We start from the raw sequence: 27427 nt of genomic DNA, 5'->3' as shown, positions 1-27427 counted from the left end.
GTCCAAAAAAAAAAAAAAAAATGGAGTGCAAACTCCGGGGAGTCGAAACTTTGCCAAGTTCACTCTTGCCTCCTTAGCCTATAAAAACCGTGTCGGGCACACAGTAGGTGCTCGGTTGAAATATTCCAAAGAGTTCGTGTGACAAACGTCATGACGGATGCAAGAGCGAATTTTCTAGTGGAGGTGTCGTTGTCTCTCCATCCAGCTTTTGTCAGTCTCAAAGGCGTCTTGGGTTCCCAAAGGGTTAAAAAAAAAAAAAAACAAACTCACTTAATCCAAGCAGAGACATGACATTTTTTTTTTCCCCGTCTCGAAATAAATGTCAAGAATGGGTTATTCTAATTCTGGGATAGAGCCAGACGTGGGCATCTGGAATGATTTCCGTGAATTAAAAAAAAAACAAAAAAACAAAAAACAACAAAAAAAACCAAAACCAAAAAGAAAAAGAAACCCAAAAAAACCAAAACCAAATCACCCCAATCGCCACCATTTTCTCCAGGTAATTTTCCATCCCTGCCCCCACAGTCAAGAGACACTGAGAAGAAGAAGAAGGAAAAAAAAAAGTACTTCTTCCATCCTCCCTGGCTGTTTAAGAAAAGAGGAAGGCGCGGGCCAATGAGCGGCGCGCGGGAGGCCGGGGCGCGGCGGGGGCGCCGCGGGGACCGCAGCCCCCCAAACTTTGGCAAGTTGCGGGCGGCGGCGCAGCGCGGGGCGCGGCCGCGAGAGGAGCCGCCCCCTCGACGCCCGCCGCCCCCTCCCGGTCCGGCCCCGGCCCAGCACCGACCGGCTGGGCTCAAAGTTTGCGGCCGCCCCTGCGCCGCGCGCCCGATGTATGGGTGATCTACTGCGGCGGCGGCGGCGGCGGCGGCGGCAGGGTGAGGGACGGCCATATTTGCCGGCGCGGCCCGAGCCGGCGACAACAAAAAGTGCGCGGGCTCCCGGCGGGCGCTCGGACGGCTGCGGGGACGTGGGGCCGCCCGGCCCGGGCCTCGGCCTCGGCCTCGCCGGCGCGCTCGCGGCCTGGCCCGGCTCTGCCCGGCGCGCCCGCCGCCCGCGGGGATGTCGTACAAGCCGAACTTGACCGCGCACATGCCCGCCGCCGCCCTCAACGCCGGTGAGTGAGAGCGAGCGAGCGCGGGCCGCGCGCGCCGCCCCGCGCCGCAAGTGTCGCCAAGTTGGGGGCTCGCGCTCCGGGCCGCGGCCCGGGGCTCCCCGGAGGCGCGCGGTGCCTTGGGCGGGCGTGCTGGCCGAGGATGGTGGCGCGAGGGAACGGGGCGGAGGGAAGGAGGTGTCCCGGGCCGGGGCAGCGGGAACGCCACCGCCGCCGACTCAGCCGCGCCGCCGCCGCCATGATTCCGCCGCCTCCGCTGCGCTGCCAAAGTTCGCGGTGCGCCCGGAGCTCGGCGGGGCAGCGGCCGGGGGCTCCCGGTGTGAGCGGCGGGGCGGCCGCGGATGGCGGGGAAGCGAGGACGCGGGCAGCCGAGCGAGGAAGGCTCCCCCCCCCCAGCTCCCCCCCTTTTTCTTTCCCCTTCCCTTAGGCTTTTTGGGCGGCTCGGCGAGGGCCCCTGCCGGCGGGAGGCGGGCGACGCAGTGAGCAAGGAGCGGGGCTCGGAGGGTCGGCGGAGCGGGACAGGCTGGGGCCGAGCCGGGTGCAGGGCGGCCGCGGGCCCGGGAGGGAATCTGGCCAGGGTTCCGGGCGGCGGGCCCGGTGGGCAGGGGCCGCTTCCTGGCGATGAGAGCGACTCCCGGGTTCCTTCCCCCGGCCCTCGGGAGACCCCTTGGAAGAAGTTGCAGTGCCCCGGCCTCGTGGGTTCTGTGGGCGGCATGCTGCGGCTCGCCGGTCCCGGGGGTCCCCATCTCAGATCTCCCACGTGGGGACGTCCCCGCAGGGCCGCGCTGCGCAAGCCAAGTGGACCTGGTCTCCCTTCCCCTCCGGGCCTGGGCGCCGCCGAGGAAACTCTTGCAAAGTTCCCAGGCAGCTTTGGGCTGTGGCTGGGGGCTAGCCCCGGACCCCAAGGGAACCCGGAATAGGGATGTGAAACTGACTTCCAGAGGTGACTGGCTTTGTGTCCAATTCCAGTACCCTCTCCTCCCAGACATTTGGCTGTGAGCAGACCACCCCAAGTAGTCTGATGCCCCAACAGATGCCAAGTAGTGGGGACCAGGAGGGATAAGGCCTTTGGGAGGAGTTGGGGGTAGAAGTTGGTTATGGTCGCTGTGTGTTAAAAATCCCACCCGCGTTGGCACTTCCAAGTTGGAGGTCTTGTGTCCAAATGTTGATTCCAGAACTCCAGAAACCCTCAGAGGGACCTGGAAAAGCTCTGGACGTGTGTTTTAAACCACTTCTCTGCTCTTTGGGGTTTGGAAAAGGTTGAGATTTAGGGTGCCAGCCTGGGAGAGTTGAAACGCTAGCACGTGGGCACAAAGACCCCCCCCCCCCAAGAGCATGCAGTCACTGTATCTTTTCAAATGGTTTCACTCCCTTTGGGTGACAGGATTTGTCGTCAGATATGATTTTTGCCTCTCAGTCTTCTTGGTCAGTGTTTGGGATGGAAGGGCAGTAGGTTGCGTTGCCAGCCCTAGGGAGACCAGAGACGTAGGCTTGATCTGGGCTAGTTTCCCGTGTGTCTTACACTGGGGACCTTTTGGGGTGTGGGTCCCAGTGCAGACCGCCCCTGGGACTCTGAAGCCCTGTTCTGGGCTTGCTAGCACCTGTATTCAGCTGTAGTTATTTTGCCAATGGGGAATGCCAGGATGCGTGCGGGGGTCTCCAGGTGTTCGGCATTTTGGTGGGGGCCCGCCCGCTTGCCGGTATTACTTTGCAGAAAGCCCTTCTCTCCCCTGCCATCTGCATCCAAGATGGACTCTCACAGTGGCTCCTCCGCCTTCCCTGTCATCATCTCTCACGCCCTCCAGGCCTGCCTCCTGCTCACTGAGTTGCCAAGCTGCGGCCTGGCCGGCAGTGGCAGTGGCGGAGTTAGACAAAGCCCCCGCCTTCCCCCGCCCGAGAGCCCCCCCCCCCCAGGGCGCCCCAAGTGGCGGGAAGGCCGCCAGCTCCCCAGGCCCAGGCCGCTCTTTGTCTGGCATGGGGGCGGGGAGCTGAGCCTGGCCCCAGGAGCTTCCTGGCCTCTGCCAAGCCCTCTCAGCTCTCTCACACTGCGCTCATTGTCTGAGATGCTCCACACCGGCTGAGCTGACGTGGAACCGCCTCCCTGGCCTCCTTCAGCCCAGGTGCCGGTGTCTTCCGGAAGAAGGGGGCATGATGGGCGGAGGAGCCCCCTTCCACCCTGAATCCCTCCCGGGGGGTGGGGGAGACAGACACCTTCCCTAATACTGCATATGGTGCTGGCTTTGACGCAAAGTCAGGTTTATCTCCACTCCTCCGGGGTGGTGGAAAATAGGCTTGAGGTCCTCCACCAGTATGGGGGGTACTTCTCATTCTTTCTGTATCCCCACTCCTCTAAGGGCATTCCCAAAGCCTTTAACCCTTCCATTGGGAAATATGGCCTCAAACAAGTAGAGAAACTGAGGCCTGGAAGAGCCTTGGCTGGTCCTACAGCCAAGTGGCACTGCTGGGACAGACCCCCAAGTCCTGGAGAAAAGATGTGACAGGGAGGCGAGAATTAGTGAGAAGCCAGGGGAGCACAGATGGTGTCCCTGGGGAGTCAAGGAAGGTCAGGCTACTATCTCCATGGGGCCGGAATCACCCAAAGGCTTCCAGTGCTCTGTCATGGCACTCTGTCCCTTCAGCCCCTATCCCCTACCCTATCCGAGCCCAGGAAGGGCTTGGCAACCTGTAATGGGAAGGGTTAAAACCCACCTCCAGGCCTCTGAAGGAGCCATCTCTGATGGGGTGCCAAATGGGTTTTGGCACAGTGGTGAAGCTAGGGTTGCTCAAGTTGGGTGGCAGGTCCTTAGTCTGCTCTGCTCAGGAGCCACATGCATACCGGGTGCCTAAGCCTGGGCACACTCTGCCTTTCAGTGCCATGTCCACCCTTGGACAGAGAGAGGGGCTGGGGTTGCCAGTTTGCTGCTGAGCCACTTCTGTGCAGTGTGGCTCACCCTGCAGCCAGGCCCGAGGATTCACGGCTCCTCCCAGCTCCAGCCAGCCCAGCTCCTGAACTTACTTCCTCCTGCCCCTCCCCTCGCCCACACCAAGTGAGCAGCTGGTGACTTGGCCAGCCTGGTACCAGCTGTCCATCCCTGGGGCCAAGTCTGCAGAGCCGCTGTGTGTGTGAGAGACAGTTTGGCTCTGGGGGCGGTGGTCAGGCAGCTGCCGAGGAAGACTAGGTAAATTCTCCATGGTTACTGCTGTTTGTAATTCGAAGGACATCCTCTACCCGCCTAATGGCCACTTGGTTGCCATTATGGGTCTGCATGCTGCAGCCAGGGGCCTCCTCATTGCATATCTCCGATGTGACATTCTGCGCTGGGCTCTGGGCCCTGGCTTTGTTCTGACTGCTGCACCTGGATGGTGTCCTCAAGTGCTACAGTCCATCTGTGGGGTCTTAAGCCCCACTTCTTGGAGTGTAGAGCCGCTGAGTGTGTGTGTGTGTGTGTGTGTGTGTGTGTGTGTGTGTGTGTGTGTGTGTTTGTGTGTGTGTGTAGGCAAGACTTCTTTCTTTGGAGGGGATGAGAAGCCCTGAGAGGCTGAGAGGCTTGTCTAAGGCACAGAGACTGTTCCTGGCTTTGTGGGGGCAGCACGTGTTTCTCTTAAGGTTCTGTGCCTTTGTGGGGTTTCCTTGATGTATTTTTTTTCCAGCAGAGGTGGGTGCATAGGAGTGCATGGGTGGCTCTGCGTAAGAAATTCTAGCCTAGGTTAGACCAACCTTGGTAGTTGCCAGTCACAGATGTAGCCTTGCTTCTCAGCCTCAAGTGAGTAGGAGCTGGGATGGTGCCAGCAAGAATTAGTCTGGACACAGCTATCAGTTTCACTTCTGGTAGTGGTCTCTCTTGGGAGTTCTGTGGGTGGGCTAGGGTGAGCTGTCTTTTGAGGTACTAGGTGTGTGTGGAGTGGCTGCTCTTTCTGCCCTTGTTTGCATTCATCTAGATTAGTGGTGTCTGGGCCATTTCCATTAGAGGTTGTGCTGAGGTCTCTGCTGTAAAACAAAAGTTCACAGGTGGGACCTGCGCGTGTGTGTGTGTGTGTGTGTGTGTGTGTGTGTGTAACAGTGAGGACCTTTTGTAGTACCCAGTACACTTTGGTACAGATATCCAAGTCTGGGGCACCTCTAACTTCTCCCTCTTTCTTGCTGCAGGAAGTGTCCACTCACCCTCTACTAGCATGGCGACCTCCTCCCAATATCGCCAGCTGCTGAGTGACTATGGGCCTCCATCGCTAGGCTACACCCAGGTATGCTAGTGCCAGTGACGGGAGGGCCAAATGGGCAGCTGGAATACCAGGGGTGTAGATAAAGACCACTGCTGGTAGAGGGGGTTGAGGGGCAAAGATTCTCCTGTGTTTCCTTAGACTCTTCACTTGCAGGGTAGTTGGGACTGTTCAGGGCACATGAGGGGATGGGGATGGATGTGTGAGAGGGCCCGTGGTCACCGAGCCCTTGTCTCTGTGGGTTGCTTTGCTTGTTTCCTGGGCAAGTAAGGTCCAAGACAGAAACTAGGGACAGGATATTTGGAGTTGGCAGTTATGAGTGTGGTTCCAAGTCAGCTGCCTGATTTATTACTGCTTCTTTCTATCCGTTATGAGACCATGACCCATATCTCTCATTAGTCCACTTCCTTGAACCCAAGGTCATGGTCAGGAGGCAACTAACTGGCTGCTACTGTATCTTTGGGTGGGATCTGCAGGGGACATGCTATAGTTGAAAAGGTTTCTTGCAACCCTGGTTGCCAGCAGGAAGATTCTATGAGCCAAACCCCAGCCAGTGTTCTGGGGTTGCCATGGAGGTCTGTCTTTGGCTAAAGAGGCTGTGCACAACCTCCAGCCATGCCCCGACAGCCTATGCTATCCCAGGAGGAGAAGGAGGCCCGGGCCCGGGAGCGGGATAGGCTGAAGAAACGGAGGCGGCGGGAGGATGGGCTGAGGCGCAGCTTGGAGCGGCAGCGCAATGCCCTGGCCATGAGGCGCCGGCGCTGGGAGAAGCGAGAGGCCAGGAGGCGGATGTGCCAGGAGGCTGAGCTCCAAGGCCTGGCCTGTAGGCCTTGTGGCGAGGCTTGGGAGTGGAGGCAGCAGAGGCGAGAGGAGCAGTCCAAAGCCCTGGACAGGGAGCTGGCCACCATGGTCCAGCTGCGGCAGGAGGAGGAGAGGCTGGAGCCAGGGCCCTCAATGATCTGGGTGATTGCTTGGGCCGTAGCCTGGAGATAAAGGCTGTGGGGAGGATTTGGCGATTTTGATCAAGTTCTAGGCTCATCCTGGGTCCTCAGTGACTGTTGAGTTCCTCCAGGGGTGACTTCATCTACACTCATTGTGCACTCCCAGGAAGCACCCTCTTTGTCTCGTGGATCTAGGTGCTTCCTGTGACTTGTCACTTTGACAGTCAGATCATTTTCCCTGTGTGGATGATAAAGTTGTTTTTCTGGATGGAGCCTGGCATGAGGACCTTTTACCCTACTCTGGAGTTATCTATGGGAGGGCTATGCTTCAGCTAGGACAGCCCCGGATGGAGCCTAAGTCTAGGTCACTTTCTACCTATGGGTGGCTACTGTGGTGGGTCAGTCTATCCTAACCCTTGTCTTCTGATCATAGGGAACTGGAAATAGCCAGGTGCCTCAGAGTAAATATGCAGAGCTGCTGGCCATCATTGAAGAGTTGGGGAAAGAGATCAGACCGACGTATGCAGGGAGCAAGAGCGCCATGGAGAGGCTAAAACGAGGTAAGCGTGGTTAGGGGACTGAATGCTGCCTATCACTGGTGAACGGCTTTCTGAAGCCAAGCATCCAGGTAAAATACCTGTGCTCCTAGGTATTTGGGAGGCTGAGGTAGGAGGATGCCTTGGGCCCAGGCAGTAAAGGCTAAGGGGTTTCCTAGGGGAAGCACTAGTTGGTCAGGGAAAGAGCACTCGATCCATGGCTTGGTACTTTTGGAATGTGTGCTATTGCAGTTGCTAGGGCAACTCTAGATTCAGTAGGTGTTTATGGTGGGGGATGCGGCTCATGGGTTTCTGAGAAGGGAATGATAGAGAGCCCTCCTCCTTCCTGACCCTCACCAGAGAGACTCCCCTGGCTTAGTGGAATTCTTATATTTCCCTGCTGTCTCCCCATCTGTGCTCCCGTGGGAGCACAGCATAGGCCCCTAAGCAGCTATGACTGCAAAGGTTCCTGGGTGGTCTTGGGTCAGGGTTCCTTGGTGTCTGTACTGCCCACTGCTATCATCATGTCTTTAGTGCAGCCTGTCCTCTGATCTGGGTAGGGGAGCATCTTGAGATTTTTTTGTGTGTGTGTGTGTGTTTTTTTTTTTAAATATTTTGTCTTTTTTTTTTTTAAAGATTTATTTATTTATTATATGTAAGTACATTGTAGCTGTCTTCAGACACTCCAGAAGAGGGAGTCAGATCTCGTCACGGATGGTTGTGAGCCACCATGTGGTTGCTGGGATTTGAACTCCGGACCTTCGGAAGAGCAGTCGGGTGCTCTTACCCACTGAGACATCTCACCAGCCCCGTGTTTTGTTTTTCGAGACAGGGTTTCTCTGTGTAGCCCTGGCTGTCCTGGAACTTACTTTGTAGACCAGGCTGGCCTCAAACTCAGAAATCCGCCTGCCTCCTGAGTGCTGGGATTAAAGGCATGCACCACCACGCCCAGCTTTGTTTTTTTGTTTTTTTTTTTGTTTTTTTGTTTTTTTTTTTTTTTAAATTGTGGCAAAATATATGTGACATATAATTGAACATGTTAAGAATTGAAGTTCAAGCCAGGTGTGGTGGCGCACGTCTTTAATTCCAGCACTTGGGAGGCAGAGGCAGGCAGATTTTTGAGTTTGAGGCCAGCCTGGTCTACAGAGTAAGTTCCAGGACAGCCAGAGAAACCCTGTCTCAAAAAACCAAAAAAATAAAAAAAATAAAAAAGAATTGAAGCTCATTCACATTATTATAATTATTACAGTATTTGTACCCAGAACCTTTTATCTTACAAAATTGAAACTGTGTTCATTAAATCAAACCGCCCCACCCCCTTGAGATTAATTAATTAATTAATTAATTTATTATATGTAAGTAAACTGTAGCTGTCTCCAGATGCACCAGAAGAGGGCATCAGATCTCTGTTGTGAGTCACCATGTGGTTGCTGGGATTTGAACTCCGGACCTTTGGAAGAGCAGTCGGGTGCTCTTACCCCCTGAGCCATCTCACCCCCCCCAAGATTCTTGAGTGACTTAAAAGGGAGGCTGATGTCACAGAAGCACGGATGCAGGGTGTGAGGTGTGAAGGGGGCTGAGCAGGGTGTTGCCTTATGACAGAGCTGCCGAGGCGAGAACAGCTCTATTTCAGAAGTTGTCACAGGAACCCTGCAGGGCTCTAGGTTCATTTCTGACCAGGAGGGACTTGGTTGATTAAAAACCTCATGGAATGAACTTGGCAGAGACTGGAGATGGCCTGGATCATGGATCCGTGATCTGTGGCAGAAGGCTGCACTGAAGTCACATTCCCAGCTAGAGCCAGGCCAGCTGAGGGACAGCCTGGAGCTGAAAGCCAGTCTTTGCCTGAGTCCCATGGGTGCTCTGTGGAGAAAGTGACTGAAGCTAGACTGGGTACAAATGGGGATAGGACTGGAGGTGGCAACTGGTAGCAAGAGAGAGAGGGGGGTTCCCTGGTGGCATCAATACTGCTGCTTCCATGGCAAAAGGAGATGAGATAGTTCTGGGAACTGCAGAGTTGGTTCCACAGATAGAAATTCTCGGGAAGAACTATGAAGTCTGAAGCAAATTTCCATCCACCCCAAAGCCAGCAGATTGAATTATATATAAATGTACCAAATAGCCTCTGCTGGGTACATTCTGGGGGAGCTGCTGGCCTTCCACCCCAGCCCAGTCACATGTCACACTAGTGTGAAAAACTTTGAGGCTGTCCTCAAACTCAAAACTTCTGATTCTGCCATGAGTACTAGGATTGCAGGGTGAGCCTCCATGCCTGGGCACCGTATTCTACTCTTTAAAGGGGGGGACTGTTGCTGACTTAAAGTTCAAATGATGTTCTCCCATCCTGTCCAGGTGTTTGGATGTAGACCCTCCATTGTCCTGCAGAACTGGACCTCATGGCCGGGGTTTAGCCAACAGCTCCTCTTCTGTTCTGTGAGTGGGCTGATGCCAGTCTCTGCTTCTCTTGCAGGCATCATTCATGCCCGGAGCCTGGTTCGGGAGTGCTTGGCTGAAACGGAACGGAATGCCAGGTCCTAGCCCCTGGCTGGTCTGAAGGCCCATCTCACTACCCCGTGGAGATGAGAGGCTTTGTGCAAAATGGCAGTCATTTTTCTACCACAGTCATTAAGCTCTGAACCCACACTCAAAAGATTGGGAGGACATTTTGCAGTAACTGACGATGTGCATTTTAAGTAGTTAGGAATGACCCAGCTCTTTTTTTCTTTCCAAACATTTGAAAGATGTTTGTGAAGCCACTTCACAGCAAGCTATTGTTTGTCCCCAAATACCAGTGTCCCCTCTAACCTGCCTTTGGATACGCATCACCCCAGCTGACTTCCTTTCCCTGAGCTCACCTGCCTCCGAGGAGTTGAGTGCAAACCACAGCGCCTTTGCTCAGTAGCTGGCCCGCCTGTGTACAGTGTAGACCCTGCTTCATGGAGCTTCTCTGCCTAAGCGTTTGCATGACTGAGTGCTTGGAAGTCAATCTTTAAAATGCACAGGTTACACATGCAGAAGAAAGAGCCATCTACCCAACCTCCCAAGCACCCTGCAGATGTCCATCCTGAGGCTGTAGATCTCAGTTCTGTGTTTACTGTGAGCCCATCACAACATCTGGAAGAAAGCGACTGAAACTGTTGCATCTTTGTATTTATTACTTGATGTAATAAAGCTTATTTTCATTAACATTTTGTATTACGATGTGGAATCTTTGAGGTCTTAAGTGCTTGTTTTTCTTTGGGGAAGGACAGAGTCTTGCTATAGTGACTCTGGCTTTGAACTCACAATCTGTCTTGGTTTCCTGATTGTTGTGGTCACCACTGGAGCTCCTGAGGGAGACATGTGAGGGACATGTCTGCTATCTGGCCCAGAGGCACCTATGTGATACTACTAGTTGGTGAACCACAGCTGCTCCCTGCCATCACAGGTAGGTGATACTCCAAGAATTTCCTTTTGCTGGGTATTGTGGCTTACTCCCAGAACTTGGGAGACAGAGGCAGGGAAGCTCACATCCTTGGTGCCATACCAGGACTATGTAGTGAGGCATTGCCTTTAAAAATTTTTTTTTGCCAGGCAGTGGTGCCCGTGTCACACCTTTAATCCCAGCACTTGGGAGGCAGAGGCAGGTGGATTTCTGAGTTTGAGGCCAGCCTGGTCCTACAGAGTGAGTTCCAGGACAGCCAGGGCTACACAGAGAAACTTGAAAAACCCAAAAAACCATATATATGTATTTCATACTGTGATATATATGCTCTGGTGCTAAGGAAAGCAAGGTGTGCTTGAAGTATTTTGTCTGATCTCCACACAGTTTTTGCGTGTGAAAGCTGACCTTGCACTGGGTTCTGCTCTTTGCTAGATGAAGTGGTGTTTTTTTTGTTTTTTGTTTTTTTTTTTTTGTTTGTTTGTTTTGTTTTTGTTTTGTTTTTTTTTTTTTTTTGAGACAGGATTTCTCTGTGGAAGACAAAGTCCTGCTTGGAGTATTTCAGGCCTCACCTCACAGTATTTTCCCTATCTGTAGGCTCCTCGCTCCCTATCTCAAGACAAGTCACTATGTAGTTCTGGCTGGCTTGGAACTCACTATGTAGACCACAGAGTTGAACTCACAGAGAAAAAGCCTGCCTTTGCCTCCTAGCAGCTGCAACTAAAGGCATATGCGACCTGTGGAGTTCTAACAGACAAAGCTATTAGCTGGTTTAAACAAATGAAAAACCATTTGTAGCTTAAGGTGGTGGTAGTCAGTGATCTTTGAAATGGGGGAGGCAGAGGCTGGAAGATCTCAGGGTTAGCCTGGGCTATCTCTAAACCCTGCTTGGAACCCTATCTCCAAACCAAAGACTAAGGTCCAGTGAGTGAGTGATGATGGAAATCAGGTTCTGGGGCCTTATCTCCAATCTTCTCATAACCAGGGAATGGTGAGCTTTTGCCATACTTGACAAGCTCCACTTGCATTTCTGTTGCTATAATAAAATACCACGGAAGAGAGCAACTTAAGGAAGAAAGTTCATTTAGTTTACAATTTTAAGTTATAATTCATCATTGGGGAAGTCAAAGCAGGAACTCAAGAAGCTAGCTAGCCATTCCCATGGTATACCTACAAGGCAACTTAGATCAATTCTTAAGACTCTTCCCTAGTAAGCACGGCAGGTAACTTAGTAACATTCCACTGTCATTTTCCCTTTACCAGAAACTAAGGATAAATTATCTTTTTTTTCTTCAAGACAGGGTTTCTCTGTGTAGCCCCTGGCTGTCCTGGAACTCACTCTGTAGACCAGGCTGGCCTTGAACTCAGAAATCCGCCTGCCTCTGCCTCCCAAGTGCTGGGATCAAAGGCGTGCGCCACCACTGCCCGGCCAAGGATCCTTAAGACAAGTCCTCAGTGTTATTGTTTGACTCAGCTTGCCATAAAAAAGGGCTTATTTAGCCGAGCAAAGAGAAACCCTGTCTCCGAAAAACAAAAAACAAACAAAAAAGGGCTTAATACTAATAAACAATTTTTAAAAATTAAAAACAATTTTAAAAATTGTTTTTGTCTTAGCCTTTCATCCACTCACCTGCTTATTCTTGTGTTTGATGAATGTGGGCATGTGTGGTCACAGTGATGCCAGTGGACAACTATGCAGAGTCAGCGCTGACCTTTTATCCTTACGTGGACTCTGAGGATCAAAACTCAGGTCAGGCTTATGAGAAGTGCCTCTGGCCACTGACTCGCTGTCAGCCCCGCTTCCTACCTTGTAGAGTAACACCGTACTACTAGGCCAGAGGTACATGCAATCCTGACATTTGGGATGGTCAGGCAGGATGAGTCCCTACAAATGGGAAGCCAGACTGGGTTATACCAGACTGTCTAAAAAAAAACCAAACACCAGACATGTTACATAAGCCTGCATAATCCTAGCATATGGGAGGGAAGTAGGAAGACCTCGAATTCAAGATTATCCTTGACTCCACAGTGAGTTCAAGGCCATCTTGGACACATGAGATTCTGTCCCCAAACCAAAGCACGGAAGGGGATATTTTTGTAACCACGGCCAAAATCCAGGACCTCTGCCAGCTGCCCGTGGAACAGCAGCACCCACAGTCTGGCTACTGGGCTCCTACTATAATGGCTTTTTGGGTGCCATACAGGAACATTCTTTACGTTTTCTTACATTTATCTGTGTGTGTTCCTAAGTGTGCACACGGCATAGCGCACGTAGGGTTCAGGCTTGACAGCAAGTGCCTGATGGTTTTATTCTTGCAAGTGTCTGTTACTATTTGCTGTTGTCAACCAATTAAAAAAGTGATGGCTGGGAGGTGGGGAGGGGGGCTGGAGAGATGGCTCCGTGATTAAGAGCACAGGCTGCTTTTCCAAAGACCTGGGTTCACTTCCTAGCACCCATGCGGCAGCTCATACTTCTGGAACTCCAGTTTCAGGAGGCTCTGACACTCACACACACACACAAGCAGGCAGAACCACAATGTACATAAAGTTCAATCATTAGAAAAAACAAAAAAACAACTGACGGCTGGGCCCGAAGCGATGGGTCAGCATTCAAAGTGCATACTGTTCTTGAAGAGCACCAGGGTCAGTCCCCAGCACCAGCATTAAGCAGCTCACTACCTCTGTGACTCGAGCTCCGGGAGGACCTACCTTCTCTGGTCTCAGTGCGCACTCATGAGTACATGCCACACTCCACTAGTTAAAAATAAGTCTAGGGGCTGGAGAGGTGGCTCAGTGGTTAAGAGCACTGACTGCTCTTCCAGAGGTTCTGAGTTCAATTCCCAGTCAGGAAAACTGCCTATAGGGTAATAAGGACAGGGAAAACTAGCCTGGCCCCTCACCTCCTGCAGCACTGGGGAGAGTGGGCCCACACCTTGACTGGGCAGAACAGAGCACTTAACTCTGGAGACATGGGTGCTGTCAGCTGACTCTGCCTCCTGCCAGTAGCAGCACTGGGTGGCCTAGCCAGAGCAGTGCTGGAGAGCTCGCCCTGGTGGGCAGCTAAGGGAGAGCTGGCAGGCTGAGCAGCTCAGCAGCCCCCAGGCCCAGGTCCAGGGCTCTGAATTTGTCCATCCCCAAAATCCATACCATCTGCAAATCGTTGGGATGCATGAACGAGCCAGTCCTGCTGTTCCAAAGCTGTAGGAGTCCCGGTGAGGATCCTACAGTGATGATGTCACAGAAACCAAAGACCTCAAGCCAGACCAATGACTCAGTGCAGTGGACATTTACAAGGAAAGATGTGTGGACAGGAGGTTTACTGTGAGACTCACTGTGACACCACAGCTTCCTCGATGAAATGTTTTCTATGCTTTGCTTTTTATTTGTTGTTTGTTTTTTATTTGGGGGGAGATTGCAAGGGTAGAGAGCGGATATGAGGGAACAGGGAGATGAGTGGGACTGGGGTGCATGATGTGAAACTCACAGAGAATCAATAAAAATTTTAAAAGGAAAAAAAAATGACTCTTACACATTACCAAGTCCAGCGGCAGCATGAGGTACAACCTTGGGTATCTCTGGAACACGGCTTCTTTGTGCTCCCAGAAAACAATTTCCAGAAGATTTCACCTCAGTGATGCTGGTCTCTTCTTAATCACAGCAAATACATGGTGGCTCACACCATCTGTAATCGGATCTGATTCCCTTTTCTGCCATGCATGTGAACATGCAGATAAAAACTTGGTTAAGTCCATCAGGATGATATTTTTAAAAGGTTCTTAAGAGGATTTGTGTGAGCTGGGTGTGGTGGCGCATGCCTTTAATTCCAGCACTCAGGAGGCAGAGGCAGGCGGATTTCTGAGTTCGAGGCCAGCCTGGTCTACAAAGTGAGTTCCAGGACAGCCAGGGCTATACAGAGAAACCCTGTCTCAACCCCCCCTCCCCCCAAAAGGGATTTGTATGTATGAGAGTGTATTTTTTCCTGTGAAGGCCAGACAGTGGCACTGGGTCTCCTGGAGCTGTAGTTACAGGCAGTAGGTTGGGAGCAACCCCATGTGAAATACTGGGAACAGGACCTGAGTCTTCTGCAAGAACTGCAAGCTCTCTCAACTGCTAAGCTAACTCTGCAGCCTCTAATTACGTATTTGGGACAGTCTCACCATATAGGAAAGGCCGCTACAGAACTAGCTATATAGGTGAGGTTGTTCTGAACCTTGCAGCAATCCTCCTGCCTTAGCTCTCCCAAGTGCTGAGGCTGCAGGTATACGCCACCTTTTCCAGTTCTAGAATGTTCTCTTTAGATGTTATAATGCTGGAGCCAGGCACTGCCACCTCTATTCCTGGAAGCCCCTTGGTATACCATCAGCATCAGCCTTTTTCTCTGTGATGTTTTGACTTGCTTCCCGTAATTCTTTCAATAATTTTTTCTTTTCTAGAGTCTCCTTTGCTCTTTTCTTCCTCTCTCGCTTTCTCCTCTCAGCCTCGAGCTTCTCTTTGTGAACGGGGCTGTTTTCACCATTGTAGAAAACATCCACTTTCTCCTGGAGGACTTTCCGAGCTATCTTCCTGTTTTGATCCACAGATCTTGTTTGGTGGCACTGCAAGAGTTAATGGGCAGGAGTGTAAAACTCATGGGTATCAGGAGTTGACAGGAATTCCTAGTCCCTCAATCCACCCTTTCTGTCACAGGAGCCCCTGTGAGTCAGCCACAGTGAGGACCACAGCCCTTCTGCATGTGGCTCACGGTCTCTGCAGCACACACTAGTTGTATTGTGGGACTCCCTCTTGAATAATTATGAATGGGTTTTTTGGGGCCAGGTGTTGAGAGAGAGACAGTGGATCTTTGAGTTTGAAGGGAGCCTGGTTTACATAGCAATACCCTGTCTTTTAAAAAATTAGAAGATTTTATATTTAGAAGCAACAGTAGCTTAAAATATTAGTGTATTTAATTTGTATGAGTGTTTAGCTTACATGTATGTCTGTGTAACATGTTCATGCTTTGGGCCCATGGAGGCCAGAAGAAGTCAGATCTGGGACTAGAATTACAGCCAGTCGTTAGCCATGGGAATTAAACTCAGGACCTCTGGAAGAGCAGCCAATGCTTTTAATCACTGAGACATCTCTCCAGCCCCAACAATCACTTTCAAACCGATTTAAGCCCTTCCCAAGAAACTATGGAATCTAGCTTGTCCGGAAGCAACTGTGCAAAATTCACATGCCATTCACAAGTGGAGCTGTCTGAGACGGGGACACACCTTCACTGACAGCGACTCACCACACTCAGTGTGAAACTAATGGTGTCGAGGGGCCCAGCAAAGCTGATGGGCAGAGGAAACGCTGTGGTAGCGGGGAGAGAATGCCAAAGGAAAATGAAGCTGGTGGCAGGGTCAACACAATTAGCGTTTGGGATTTTATTGGGAATGACTTTCTCAAGGGGGGAAAAACATCTGAGGATTCTAACACGTCTTGGCTCAAGAGGCTGGCCAGAAGCAGCTTTCAAAGGCCTAACAAGCACGTTCCTTGTCTGTCTCAGGCTTGTCTACGCATGCTTACAGGACCCAGTTAACCACGAATAGCATGGCTTGGGACATGTTCGCCCCGAGTGGTGGAGTATCAGTTAGCTGCTGTTAGTCATGCTCTCTCACAGGCTGCATGTGCTGCTTGGGGGCTTTCGTGACGTGTAAGTGGCAGTGGCTGTGTAGACTGGCCTGCCTTGTATTTCAGAGGCAGTGGGACTGGGCTAAAAATCACTTGGCCACCCCCTACTTGTGCATTTAGTTGGGAGCTGGCGCCACCCTTGCCCAGAGGCTGCCTTTAAGAAAGTCAGGCTGGCGGCTGCACAGAGCATTTTGCCTTCTGAGTCTGTGTGCTTTGCCTCCACAGAAGAGCTTGTGTTAGAGGCATTAGCTGCACAGGGCAGAGGGTCAGGGAGGAGATAGCCCACCAACTGAGGACTGAGATCTCTAGCTAGCAGCAGGGTTCATTAGTCCCGTGCTGGAGACCAGGGGTGGGTTTGAGAGCAGCAGGCTACAAGGAGACCTGACTCACTTCTGGTGACACACAGAGCTAAATTCAGGAAGAGCAGCAAAGCCCTGGCACCAGGCTCCTGAGACTGGGCAGGAGGTTTGTCTACAGAAGAACAGCTCAGGGCTCAGGTACATCTGCAGTGCCCTGATTATCCCGAGTTGGCAGTGTCCCCGTGCCAGAATGGGCATGCCCATTGGCTGAAACCTGCTGTGGCCGCAGACCTGGGCTCCCCACCCGTCTCTACCTTGACCACAATGCCGGAGGGCACGTGTTTGAGCACTACACAATTGCTGGTCTTGTTGGTGGCCTGGCCCCCTGGGCCATGTCCTTTCACGAACTGTTCTTCGAGCTCACTCTCATTCAGGGGGAGCAGAGCAGGGTAGTCCTTCCTGCCTGCCACCTGTACTGTGCTGGCAGCCATTCCTGGGAAGAGCAGTGCTGGCTTCTCCTGAAGCCTGAGCCCCCACTTCCCAGAGCATATCCTGATCAGTGGTAGAGGGAGGCGGAGCAGAGCCCAGGTGCTCCTAGAAGACATGGCTTGGTGTGGCAGGACCTGGGTGGAAAAAGAAGTGAGACTGACTTTTTCCTTTGCTCTCAAGATGACACCCTGGTTTCAAACACAGGTTTTTATACAACCCCAGGGATAGTCCTTCATGCCCAGGGCCCACAGCAGCAGATATTCCCATCCAAGTACAGAACAGGCCCAGCTCTGCTCAGCTTCCAGAATCACATGAGAACTGGGCATGTTCAGGGTGGCATGGCCATAGACTACACATTTTCTTTAAAACACCAAAAATACTTTCAGCGCACCGAGAGGTGCTAGCTCCGCAGGAAAGAGGTGTTGAGTGTGTCACTTAGAGGAGTAGGGTATGTGGTCTGATAAAGACATAAAAGGAAGAATTAGGACCGTAGTCAAGGACAATATTTAAATGTGAAACTTGCATTTGTAAGAGGATGTCAGTGTGAGTCTGCTTTACAGCCCAGTTAAAGCCTGACACAGGAACTTCGCCATCCATCAGTTTCCCAACTGCTGCGTTGTGACGCTGGCAGTTTCCCGGGTTTGAATGGGAACATCTGTTCCCTGGGATGCACTGCCAATAATGGGATCCAACTGGTCTCCTTGTTACTGAGTCAAGCAGTTTCTACTAAGGCGCCTGTTAGGCTTAAACACAAGTGATGTGGGAGTGGTGTCAAGATGAAGGCGCTGGACCTGTGTGCTAGCGAGAGGATGTTTAGGGCCATCGAGAGACTGAGCTGCACCCTGCATGTGCCACCCATTCTTAACACCCAGGTACAGGAAGTCTTTGTTTTTAAACAATGAGTGACTTAAATAACCACCCGAGGTTATAAGATCCTGTCAAAAAACGGTTGAACTAATGATTAAAGATATGGCACAACCAGCCAGGACTACACAGAGCAATACTGTGTTGAAAAATGAAAAACAAACCCAGCCAAACAAAAAGTATGCAGCATTAGGTTGAAATCACTTAGCTGACAAATGAATTGGACAGGGGATAGTAACTACCCGGACATGGTCAATCATATAGGCCTTTGAGCTTCTCAAGGGGTCAAAGGTACAATGGTTCTCCCTGTGAAGGGTGAGTCACAAGTCAGGCCCAAAGCATCAACTGGAAAACTGGGGAATTTGCTTTTCCCCCACTCAGCTCACAAAGGATAGAGAAGATCAGAGAAAAAGAATTCTGGAGATAGCCTCTGCTAATGACTTCTGGGGCTCGGGACTTCATCTCAGTCAAGTGTCCAGCAGCCAGGCAATCTCAGAAACACAGCTTCCTTGTGGACCAGGCCTCTGCGGAGGTGCGTGCAGGCGCCAAGCATGGGTGCCACTTTCATACTGTGCCCAAGGCTCTCGACAGCAGCCGAAACCTGGTGACATAGATTCCTGGCATTGCTCTGCTACAGAGGGAGGGGCTAGGTTCTAAGAGGACTAGGGCTCCAGGACAGAACTACCCAGTTCTACTACAATGCTTTCAGCTTGCTTAATAAGCAAACCCCTAACCCACTGTCATCCGCTGAATGCCGATAACTGTGATGCCTGCCCCGGTGAGTACTGGGGAGAACCCTTGAAGACACAAGGTTAGCTAGAGGCTCTTTCTGGTGCATTCTGATTTTGTTTATTTTCTTATGTCTGCCTGTCTTGCTTGCCTATCTGTCGACAGGGTGTCTGTTATGTAGCTCTGGCTGTCCTGTAACTTACTCTGTAAAACAGACTGGCCTCAAACTCCTAGAGATCAGTCTGCTTCCACTCCTGAGTGCTGGGATTAAAGGCATATGCCACCACACCTAGCAATTTTCTAAATTTTCCGTATTTAGTGTTTTGCCCTCGTGTATGTATGTATGTATGTATGTATGTATGTATGTGCATTATATGCATGCCTGGTGCCTACAGAGGCCAAAAGAGGGTGTTGGATCCCTTGATACTACAGTGACAGACAATTGTGAGCCACCATATGTGTGTTGGGAACTGACCCTAGGTCTTCTGTAAGAGCAGAAAATGCTCTTAACAGCTGTGTCAGCTCTCTAGGCCCTATTTTTTGTTTGTTTGTTTGTTTCAATTTGAAGGCAAAATGTGAGGCTGGGCTTGATTTTCTCATCGTCTTGTGTCCACCTCCTGAGTTAGTTCTGGGACTCTTGTTGTGTACCATCATGCTTGCTCCCCCTCCTTACTTCCTTGATGCCTCTCTCCCCCTTCCCTTCTTTTCTCCCTCCCCTTTATTTTGAGGCAGGTTTTCATTATGCAGCCCTGGCTGGCCCGGAACGCTTATGTAGACCTCGGATTAAAGGTGTAAGGCACAGTGCCCCACTTTCCTGAAGCATTCAGTGCAAGCTTCTAAGTAGACAGAGGAGTTGGCACTGGGAGTCCTTAGAACCCTCCTTTTTCTATGAGCATTAAATATGATGAACTGTGACACACACAGTCTTCTTGAGCCTTATGCTATGGCCCCTTTTCAATTCTGTGACTGACAGGATGGTCTAAGCCCATGGCTTCTTTTTGTCCTGCCCATACTGACGGACGGGTTTAAGACAAAGGTGTTCCCGTGGAGGGGTATATTATCAAAATGCAGAGCAATGAAAAGGCATGCTTTAAGGTGCACATGCCTTTAATCCCAGGACACAGGACTCAGGAGCAGGTACATCTCTGAGTTCGAGGCCAGCCTGTTCTACAGAGGGAGGTCTATGACAGCTGAAGCTACAAAAAGAAACCTGTCTTGAAAAACAAAAAAACCCCAACCCTCCCAAAAAAAGAACCCCAGCAACTGTTTTTTGCAGGGGAGGAGGCTGGAGAGATGGCTCAGTGTTAAGAGTTCATGTTGCTCTTGCAAAGGTCATGAGTTCAGTTCCCAGCACCCACACTGGGCTGCTCCTGGGAATTCCAGTTCCAGGAAATCAGGTGGGTTCTTCTGGCCTCTGATGGCACTGCGCACACACATGCACATTCGAGCATGCGTGTGCATGTGTGCACGTGTGTGTGCATGAACACACACACACACACACACACACACACACACACACACACACACTGGTTTCTGACTGGTGAGCTAATTCAGTAGTGAGAGGCTTATTATCACCAAGTGTGATGACCTGAGTGTGGCCTGGGACCCTTAATAGAAACTGACTACTGAAAAGTTGCCCTCTGATCTTCACACACATAAGCACTGTGGTGGAGCGCGCACACACATGCACACACACACACACACACACACACACACACACACACACACAATGGGTGTGAAGTATATTAGAATTACCCTTACGAACACCTAAGTGGTAAACAAGCTGTGGTGGCCCCGTGCCTGTAATCCCAGACCTTTGGAGTAGAGGCAGAAAGTTCTGGAGTTTAAGGCCAGCCTGGGAGTCATAATATTCTGCTTCAGAACCACATCACAGACAGGCAAGATGGCTCAGTGGATGAAGATGCTTGCCACCAAAGATAGGCAAGATGGCTCAGTGGATGAAGATGCTTGCCACCAAAGATAGGCAAGATGGCCCAGTGGATGAAGATGCTTGCCACCAAAGATAGGCAAGATGGCCCAGTGGATGAAGATACTTGCCACCAAAAGTAGTGACCTGAGTTCAATCCTAGAAACTCACAAGATGGAAGAGAATCGGCTCCTAAAACTTGTACTCTGACCTCCAGATATGTGCTATGGCATGCACCGCTTCCCTGACAAAATAATAAACAAAAACAACCCCAAATACACAAAGACTAAAACGTGATGAACCCAGACACTACGATCAGTGACAGGACTACGTTAATGTCCCAAATGGCCCTTTTCTGATTTCTGCTTTCAGCGTACAGAACAAAATTCCTTTGTGTAATAGAAGCTTCAAGTCCATGGGCTGACCATGGAATATGAGCCCAGGGTCTCTTTGGGTTTCTCTTCCGCCGGTTAGTGAACTAACCAAGCAGAGGACAGCAGTGATATAGAGCGCTGTGACAAAGACAGGAAGCAAGTCTGGGACAGGCCAGACTCCAGACAAAGACAGCAGGGAGAGTGCTTTCATCAGCAGCTGTCACCGCCACTGGCTCAGTCTCTGCCCTTCTGTCCTGGTTCAGAGCTGACAGACACCCTGGAAGCTCTCCCACCCAACCGAGTTCAAGAAGGTCCTCAGTGTTCAGTGACTGGCTGCTTTGTTCAATGGTGAATTCCAGCAGCCAATCAGACAATGCTAGACACTTCTAGCATCTCCTGGCGCTTTGGATCTACTCCAGTGACTGCTAAAAATGACAAACACACCCATGGCTCTGCTTCCCCACAGCCCAGAGAATACAGACTGGATTTCAGGTTTTGTGATACCACATCGCAACCTGAAGTCTTTGGGGACAATAAAAGCAGCTCAAATTATAGCTCAAACACAAAAGAAAAATGACAAAAGGACAAAAAGAAGTGCTAGTAAGGGGAGACCAGCAGCTGGCAGCTCTGTTCTGATTCCTTCCTGGGAGTGTGGGCTTAAATTTAGGGCTGGCTCTGTACCCGGCCTTCCCTGGCCCTCCTTTCCTTTGATCACAGCTTCAAGATCTATCTACTAAGCATCAAGTATGGGCCTCAGGGGGCACAGATAGTTTGCACATTAAAGAGACATGAAGACATCTGTAAGTATAGTAGCTGTGATAGCCCAGGCTGTACCACAGAGCTAGGCCCCAGATTTCTCACAGGGCTCTTGTCAGGATTTCGAACTTGCAATTGGTTTATGCCTCTTATCCCCAATTCTGGCTCACAAACATTCCTTCCTTCAGCTTCCTGAATAAACCCAAACCTGGGAGGATACAGCTGATGGGATGGCCCCCTCAACTCTGCAGCAAGGCCTAAGATAGAACAATTCCAGGTTTAAGTGAGACAGAAGAGGCCATGCTGTGCCTTCAACAGCCCTAATCCTGTGAATGGGGGCAGAGGGTCATTCTTACATCTCTGAGAAACAGAGCTGGCTAGGCACCTGGGTGTGGTGGCACAAGCCTCTAATCCCAGCACTCAGGAGGCTGAGGCAGGTGGATCCAAGTTCAAGGCCAACCTGGTCTAAAGAGTGAGTTCCAGGATGGTCAGGCCTACAAAACCCCATTTAAACAACCCCCTCTCCCAAGTTGGCTTGGAGCTTGCTTAGTGATAAGACAGCGTGCTTACTTCTATAGCCTAGCACTGCAGTAAGTAAGTGGCAGATGATTACAGCCAGCAACAGGACTCAATGTGGCTCAGCGTGTAAAGGAGCTTGCCACCAAGTCTCAAAACCTGAGTTCAATTCCTGGAGCCCACATGATAGAAAGAACTGACTCTTACGAGCTGGGCTCTCTTTCTCCCTCTCTTTCCACACACATACACACTCATGTAATTAAAACAACCCATCAAGGATATCGTTGTTTATCTGAAGACAAGGTGGTCCTGAATTTTGCACTTCCTGTGTTAGACTCTTGAGTGCTGGGATTACTGCCACTACACCTACATCCAGCAAGGTAATTTGAGTTTAATTTCATTTTAGGAAAGCCCATGGGTGGGTTTCAATCTCTAGAATGGCTGCTTATTTAAACATTTACTCCTCTGGTGTTTCTTTAGAAAGGTAAGGTACTGAGTACAGTTCTCCCTAGCCACCACCTTCATGGTGTGTCAACCTTGCAGAAACTTCATTAAAACTTAACAGAAAGAACTCATGGAGAGAACTCCACAGGGCATTTGAGGAGAGATGCTCTCAGCAGAGTCAGCCAGTTCCTCAGTGAGCACATGGCACACCTGGGAGTCTTATTAAATCTGATGCTCGCACCTTGGGCAGGCAGGGAACGAGACTCTGCGTTTCTGAATCTCTGTCTTCTGTTATTGTTCTTGAGACAGAGCCTCACTATTTTAAGTTCCCAGTTAGCCTGGAAACTCAGTATGTAGCCTAGGCTGGCCTTGAACTCAAAGAATTCTACCTGCCTCTGCATCCACAGTGCTGGTATTTAAAGATGTATACCACCATGCCTGGCCGACTTTGTTTTCTCTAGCTAGCTGCCAGGTAGTTCAGGGACCACACCTGGAGCAGGAATATTGCCCTTCATCCTGACAGAGAGGATGGCAAGACTGTTTGATGAGAGGCTTGGGATCATGATGGCAAGGATGGAGAAGAGACAGAGGAGGAGATAAAGGGGTGTGATGGGAAGGAAAGGAGGTCCTCTAGAAGAAAGAACGGACTGAATAAAGATTTGAGCTATTGAAGGTGACATGGCAGCAAGGACATTGAGAATCTGCATCATCTGAAGAAAGAATGCTAAAAAGTGCCTGTTCTGGAACAGGGCTCCAGCGGAAGTATTCTGTTAGGCATGCGTGAGACTCTTCAGGTAGTCATAGAGGGGTTGGGGCGTGGGCTCAGGGAGCAGTGTTTGCCCAGCATGCATGAGGCTCTAGGGTCTATCTCCAGCAGAGAGTAAACCAGGCATGATGCTCATAGTAACTACACTAGAGAGGTGGAGGCAGGAGGATCGTAAATTCTGTTTTACAGCAGGCTTGAGGCCGCCGGCCTGGGATACACACTCCTGCTTTGATCTGGGGAATGTGGCAAAGGAGACCATTCTGGGCCTGGTCGGAACTTACTAGGTTTGCTGCTACCTAGGTCAAGAGACGAGAGGACTAATGAAATACATAAAGGGCCCAGTAGCTAGCTCACACAATACCAACATCCTATTCCTCTTTTTATAGTAGAGCCTTTCAATGCACTGAGAATTCCACCTGTCCTATTTGTGGCATCTCACAGGAAGCTTCTAATTTATCAACCACGCTCTGAGATCGCAATGAGAACATTAAGAAAGTAGAACTCACAGCACACCCTTTTATCTTAAAACTCTTAAAGCCTGTGTACTAATGGTGTTGAATATGTTTAGTACTCAGATGCCTTCACAAAACCCTTCCTACTATAGCACTTGAGCTGGCTCTGGCAACGCAACCTGTCATTTCAGCACCTTGGAGACAGAGGTAGGAGAACTTCAAGTTTGAGGTTAGCCTGTGTGCTACACAGACCCAACTCCTTAAAACCAAAAAGCCAAGCCAAAAATGGTAATATAAAGAAAATAAGGAAGTGTGGGTTCTCTTAAGTTTGCTTATTGTGGACGATCATTAGTGTTTTGTTTTTGTTTTTTTAAAGCCAGGGTATCATATAGCTTAGGTCAGCTTCAGGCTCACTGCAGAGCCTCAGACGATCTGAAAGTTCTGACAGTGCTCCTGAGCTGCGGTACAGGCCAGCTGTTTTCAACAGTTTTATTTGAGTTGGGGTCTCACTTAGAAGCCCTGGCTGGCTTGCAACTTGTTCTGCAGACCAGGCCAGGCTGGTCTCCACTGTGCAGTGATCACCTGCCTCTGTATCTTGAGTGCTGGGGCTAATTTTAAAGGTGTGTACCACGTACTACCATGCCTGACTTTTTCTTTTTCGAACAGGTTAGCCTTGAACTCACAGTGATCTGTGTGCCTCCTGCACTGGGCTGGGACTAAAGGCATGCGCTACCACACCATGGCCGTGCTTGACTTTCTTAAAAACTAAATTTATCTTTTCCCCCAGCATGTTTCATAATACCTCCAATCTGTTCTTCCCTTCTATTTCTTTTTTAAAAAAATGTTAGCTCACTTTGCTTAACTTTCTCTTTTTGAGTCTTCCTCTCCTTATTTATTGCAGAGAGGCTATACTGCAGAACAGACTAGACTTTTTCTTTTCCTTTTCCATTTTCATTTGTGGGTGTGTGAATATTTGCACACAGAGGACCAAGGTCTATGCTGGAACCCTCCACCGTTGCTCTCCACCTCAGTCACTGAGTCAGGATTTTTTTTTTTTTTTTTGGAGACAGGGTTTCTTTGTGTAGCCCTGGCTGTCCTGGAACTCACTCTGTAGACCAGGCTGGCCTCGAACTCAGAAATCCGCCTGCCTCTGCCTCCCAAGTGCTGGGATTAAAGGCATGCACCACCACTGCCCAGCAACTGAGTCAGGATCTCAACCAGAGCTCTCTGATATGGTTACCCTCCCTGGGCACTTGCTCTGGGGACTCCTGCCCTCCTGCCTCTGTCTTCCCAGGCTGGGATCACATGCTGGTCACCAAGCTCACTGGGTATTTTAGGTGAGTTCTGGGGAATCCAAACTCTGTTCATCACACTTGAGTGGCAAGAGCCACTCTGGGACAGCTTCCTGTGTAACTTAGGCGAGCCTTAATTCCTCCATCCTGTTGCTCCAGCATCTCAAATTATGGGATTACAGGCCTGTGCTACCATGAAGGATGAGTGTGAGCTCTGCAGTACTCATGTGCAGAGCTGTGGTTGACTTTTTAAACCATGGTCACACTTCCTTATGTCTCAGAGGAAGATCATACCATGTGGGGCAAGGACACAGGCAAGTGTATCACCACAGACAGAAAGCTTTTAGTGCGTGTTTGATGGCATCACGCTAGCCACTAAACTGCACAACCGAGGAGTCTTTGACTCACAAACCACTTAAGCTGTGGCCTGATGGCATAAACCCAGCCTGCAAAGCAACGACTTCCTGGGCTCTGAAAGCTGAAAGAGAAAGGGCACCTAGAAGAGTGACCTGCAGATTATTTCGCTTCGTTTGGTCCAATTTAAGAAGTACCTGGAAACCACAAAAAAATCCCAGAGAGGTGCTATCTGCTCAGATCATAATTCTGGTCTATGAAACCAGGTGCCAAGGAGATCATTATGATGCCAAAATTACAGCTGGTCTTCCCAGCAGGCTCACTGAGGTGTCTTGATCAAACCAAGCTCTGGTTAAACATAACTGGCTTTAGGAAGTAGAGCTGAAAAACTCATAAAAAGCAGAAAGTTCAAATGCAGGCTTAGAAATGTAGCCTCACAGCGGAGTAACTGCTTAGCTGTGGGCTTTCAGCATTACAAAATGAAACAAAACCCAAATAAAAACCTGGTCATTTTCCATGCGCAAACTATCCTCCTCGCACCAAGTGCTTGAAGAGACACACAGCCCATCTCCTTAAATTTCAGGTAAAGTGAAGCCAGACAATTCAGTTCAGGGCTCAGGCTGGAAAAGACCTCATGTAAGTTAGGGGACGGAAGTTGGAAGTAGGTCTGGAGTTCCAGCTTCCATGTCTCATAAACTACAGATTTAGTTTTATCTCTCCCTCCCCAGACAAACATTTTTATAAAAACAAAAACAAAAATAACGACACAAAGTAACACCATGAAGCAAGTCACACTAGGAAACAGGAGGGAGAGCTAATCCCAGCATTGGGGTGGCAAGAGGACTGAGGGAGGTCCTGAGCCAGCAAAAGAATGAACGAATGAATGAGACCTTATCAAAACAGCTATATCCAAGGTAAGAAACATTTATCTGTGTCAGTTAACAGTCTAATAACAATGCTAGTTCCCGAACATCTGACTGAACATATGCACAGATTAAAAAGGAGTTCTGTGGGCCAAAAAGGGGGAGTGGGTGGGTAGGGGATTGGGGGGATGGGTATGGGGGACTTTTGGGATAGCATTGAAAATGTAAACGAGGAAAATACCTAATTAAAAAAAATTACATTAAAAAAAAAAAAAAGGAGTTCTGTAAAATTGACCTAGAGAGGATCCACTGAAGCTGTCTATGGTGGTGCACCTGGTTGGCCATTCCATCGTTGTGGCCATACCTTCTCTATGGTTAGGACCCAGTAGTAGCTGCCTTTGCATTTCAGATTCACCTGGAGGAGGAACACCCCTTTCTCTGACTGGAGGTGTCTGAGGAATTCACAGTACTCACTTATTTGAATGCAAGATTCTAGTGTCTCTAACTATTAGAGTCTAATAGATTTATTGCTACTGAAGTTTCACTGTTGGAAAACGTCTGCCTTGCCAGGCTTGAAAGCACAGGCCTTTAATCTCAGCACTTGGGGGACAGAAGCAAGAGAATCTCAGTGAGTTCAAGGCATCCCTGGTCTACATAACGAGTTCCAGGGCAGCCAGGGCTATATAGTGAGCCTGTGTAAAGTAGTAATATTACTACCCTAAGTGGTGGGTATTTTAAGGAGAGGACGAGATGGGATGTTTCTCTTGCGGTTTGCCATTTCAAGGCAATAAGCTCTCCAGCATACGCGCACTTGCATGACAGTGCCCAAGCACTTGATTAGGCCAGGACACTACGTGCTACCCCTACCCTAGGGCTGCACTTGCTGCAAGACAAGTCCCACTGAGTAAGTAAATGAGTATGACCCGTTTCCCCTTGGGCCTTTGTGGAACTATCTTGTCCACAGCAGCGGTACTCTCCTCTCCTCCTCGCGTTCAGTGCTTGAAGAGACAGAAACACAGCCGATCTCCTTAAATTTCGGGTAAAGTGAGGTCAGACAACTCAGCTCAAGGACCAGGCTGGAAAAGACCCCGTGTAAGTTGGGGGACGGAAGTCGGAAGTAGGTCCGGAGTTCCAGCTTCCATGTCTCATTCCAGAGCCTCTGACTAGTCCGAGCCTGGCTGTGCAGGTGCTTACCTCGGGCCGGAAGCATTCGGCGAGACTCTAAACCCACGGTAGACCGAGGATGGGAAATCTAAGGTTTCCAGGTCTGCGCATGCGTCGTACTCCTCCCACGGCTTCTCCCAGCCTACCAGAGGGCCCATTCTCATCAACTGCGCACGCTAGAAACCCAGGCGTCTTTCCCGCAGTTTCCAGAGAACCAATCAGCAGAGGTCTTGGCCCTAGAGCCCCGCCCCCTCAG

General features: G+C 50.3%; 3 protein-coding genes across 4 annotated transcripts in view; 2 read left to right on the top strand and 1 right to left on the bottom strand.

Moving 5' to 3' along the window:
* Positions 1-802: 802 nt before the first annotated feature.
* Cdk2ap1 (CDK2 (cyclin-dependent kinase 2)-associated protein 1) lies at positions 803-9992 on the top strand. The gene is made up of 4 exons (NM_013812.2): positions 803-1114; positions 5259-5353; positions 6704-6830; positions 9277-9992. Exons 1-4 carry the CDS (start codon positions 1060-1062, stop codon positions 9342-9344), a joined length of 345 nt encoding a protein of 114 aa, NP_038840.2. The 5' UTR covers positions 803-1059; the 3' UTR covers positions 9345-9992.
* Positions 9993-13578: 3586 nt separating this feature from the next.
* On the bottom strand, positions 13579-27342 carry 2810006K23Rik (RIKEN cDNA 2810006K23 gene). Of its 2 annotated transcripts, NM_001134717.2 has the most exons (3): positions 27202-27342; positions 16496-16804; positions 13579-14822 (listed from the first exon to the last, which is right to left on the bottom strand). In NM_001134717.2, the coding sequence occupies exons 2-3, from the start codon at positions 16784-16786 to the stop codon at positions 14559-14561; spliced, it is 555 nt and encodes a 184-aa protein (NP_001128189.1). In that variant the 5' UTR covers positions 16787-16804; positions 27202-27342; the 3' UTR covers positions 13579-14558. The 2 variants fall into 2 exon arrangements, with proteins under 2 accessions (NP_001128189.1, NP_082586.1); NM_028310.3 differs by lacking the exon at positions 13579-14822 and having other exon boundaries at positions 15310-16804.
* Positions 26034-27427, top strand: part of Mphosph9 (M-phase phosphoprotein 9) — a 78439-nt gene continuing 77045 nt past the window's right edge. Inside the window, exon 1 of the mRNA XM_006530361.4 lies at positions 26034-26058. The gene's annotated coding sequence lies outside the window, so the exon portion shown is untranslated. The remainder of the gene's footprint in view (positions 26059-27427) is intronic.

The sequence above is a fragment of the Mus musculus genome, chromosome 5 (genome assembly GCF_000001635.26).
Source record: "Mus musculus strain C57BL/6J chromosome 5, GRCm38.p6 C57BL/6J".
Classification (NCBI taxonomy): domain Eukaryota; kingdom Metazoa; phylum Chordata; class Mammalia; order Rodentia; family Muridae; genus Mus; species Mus musculus.
This window is presented reverse-complemented; position numbering and strand designations above follow the sequence as displayed.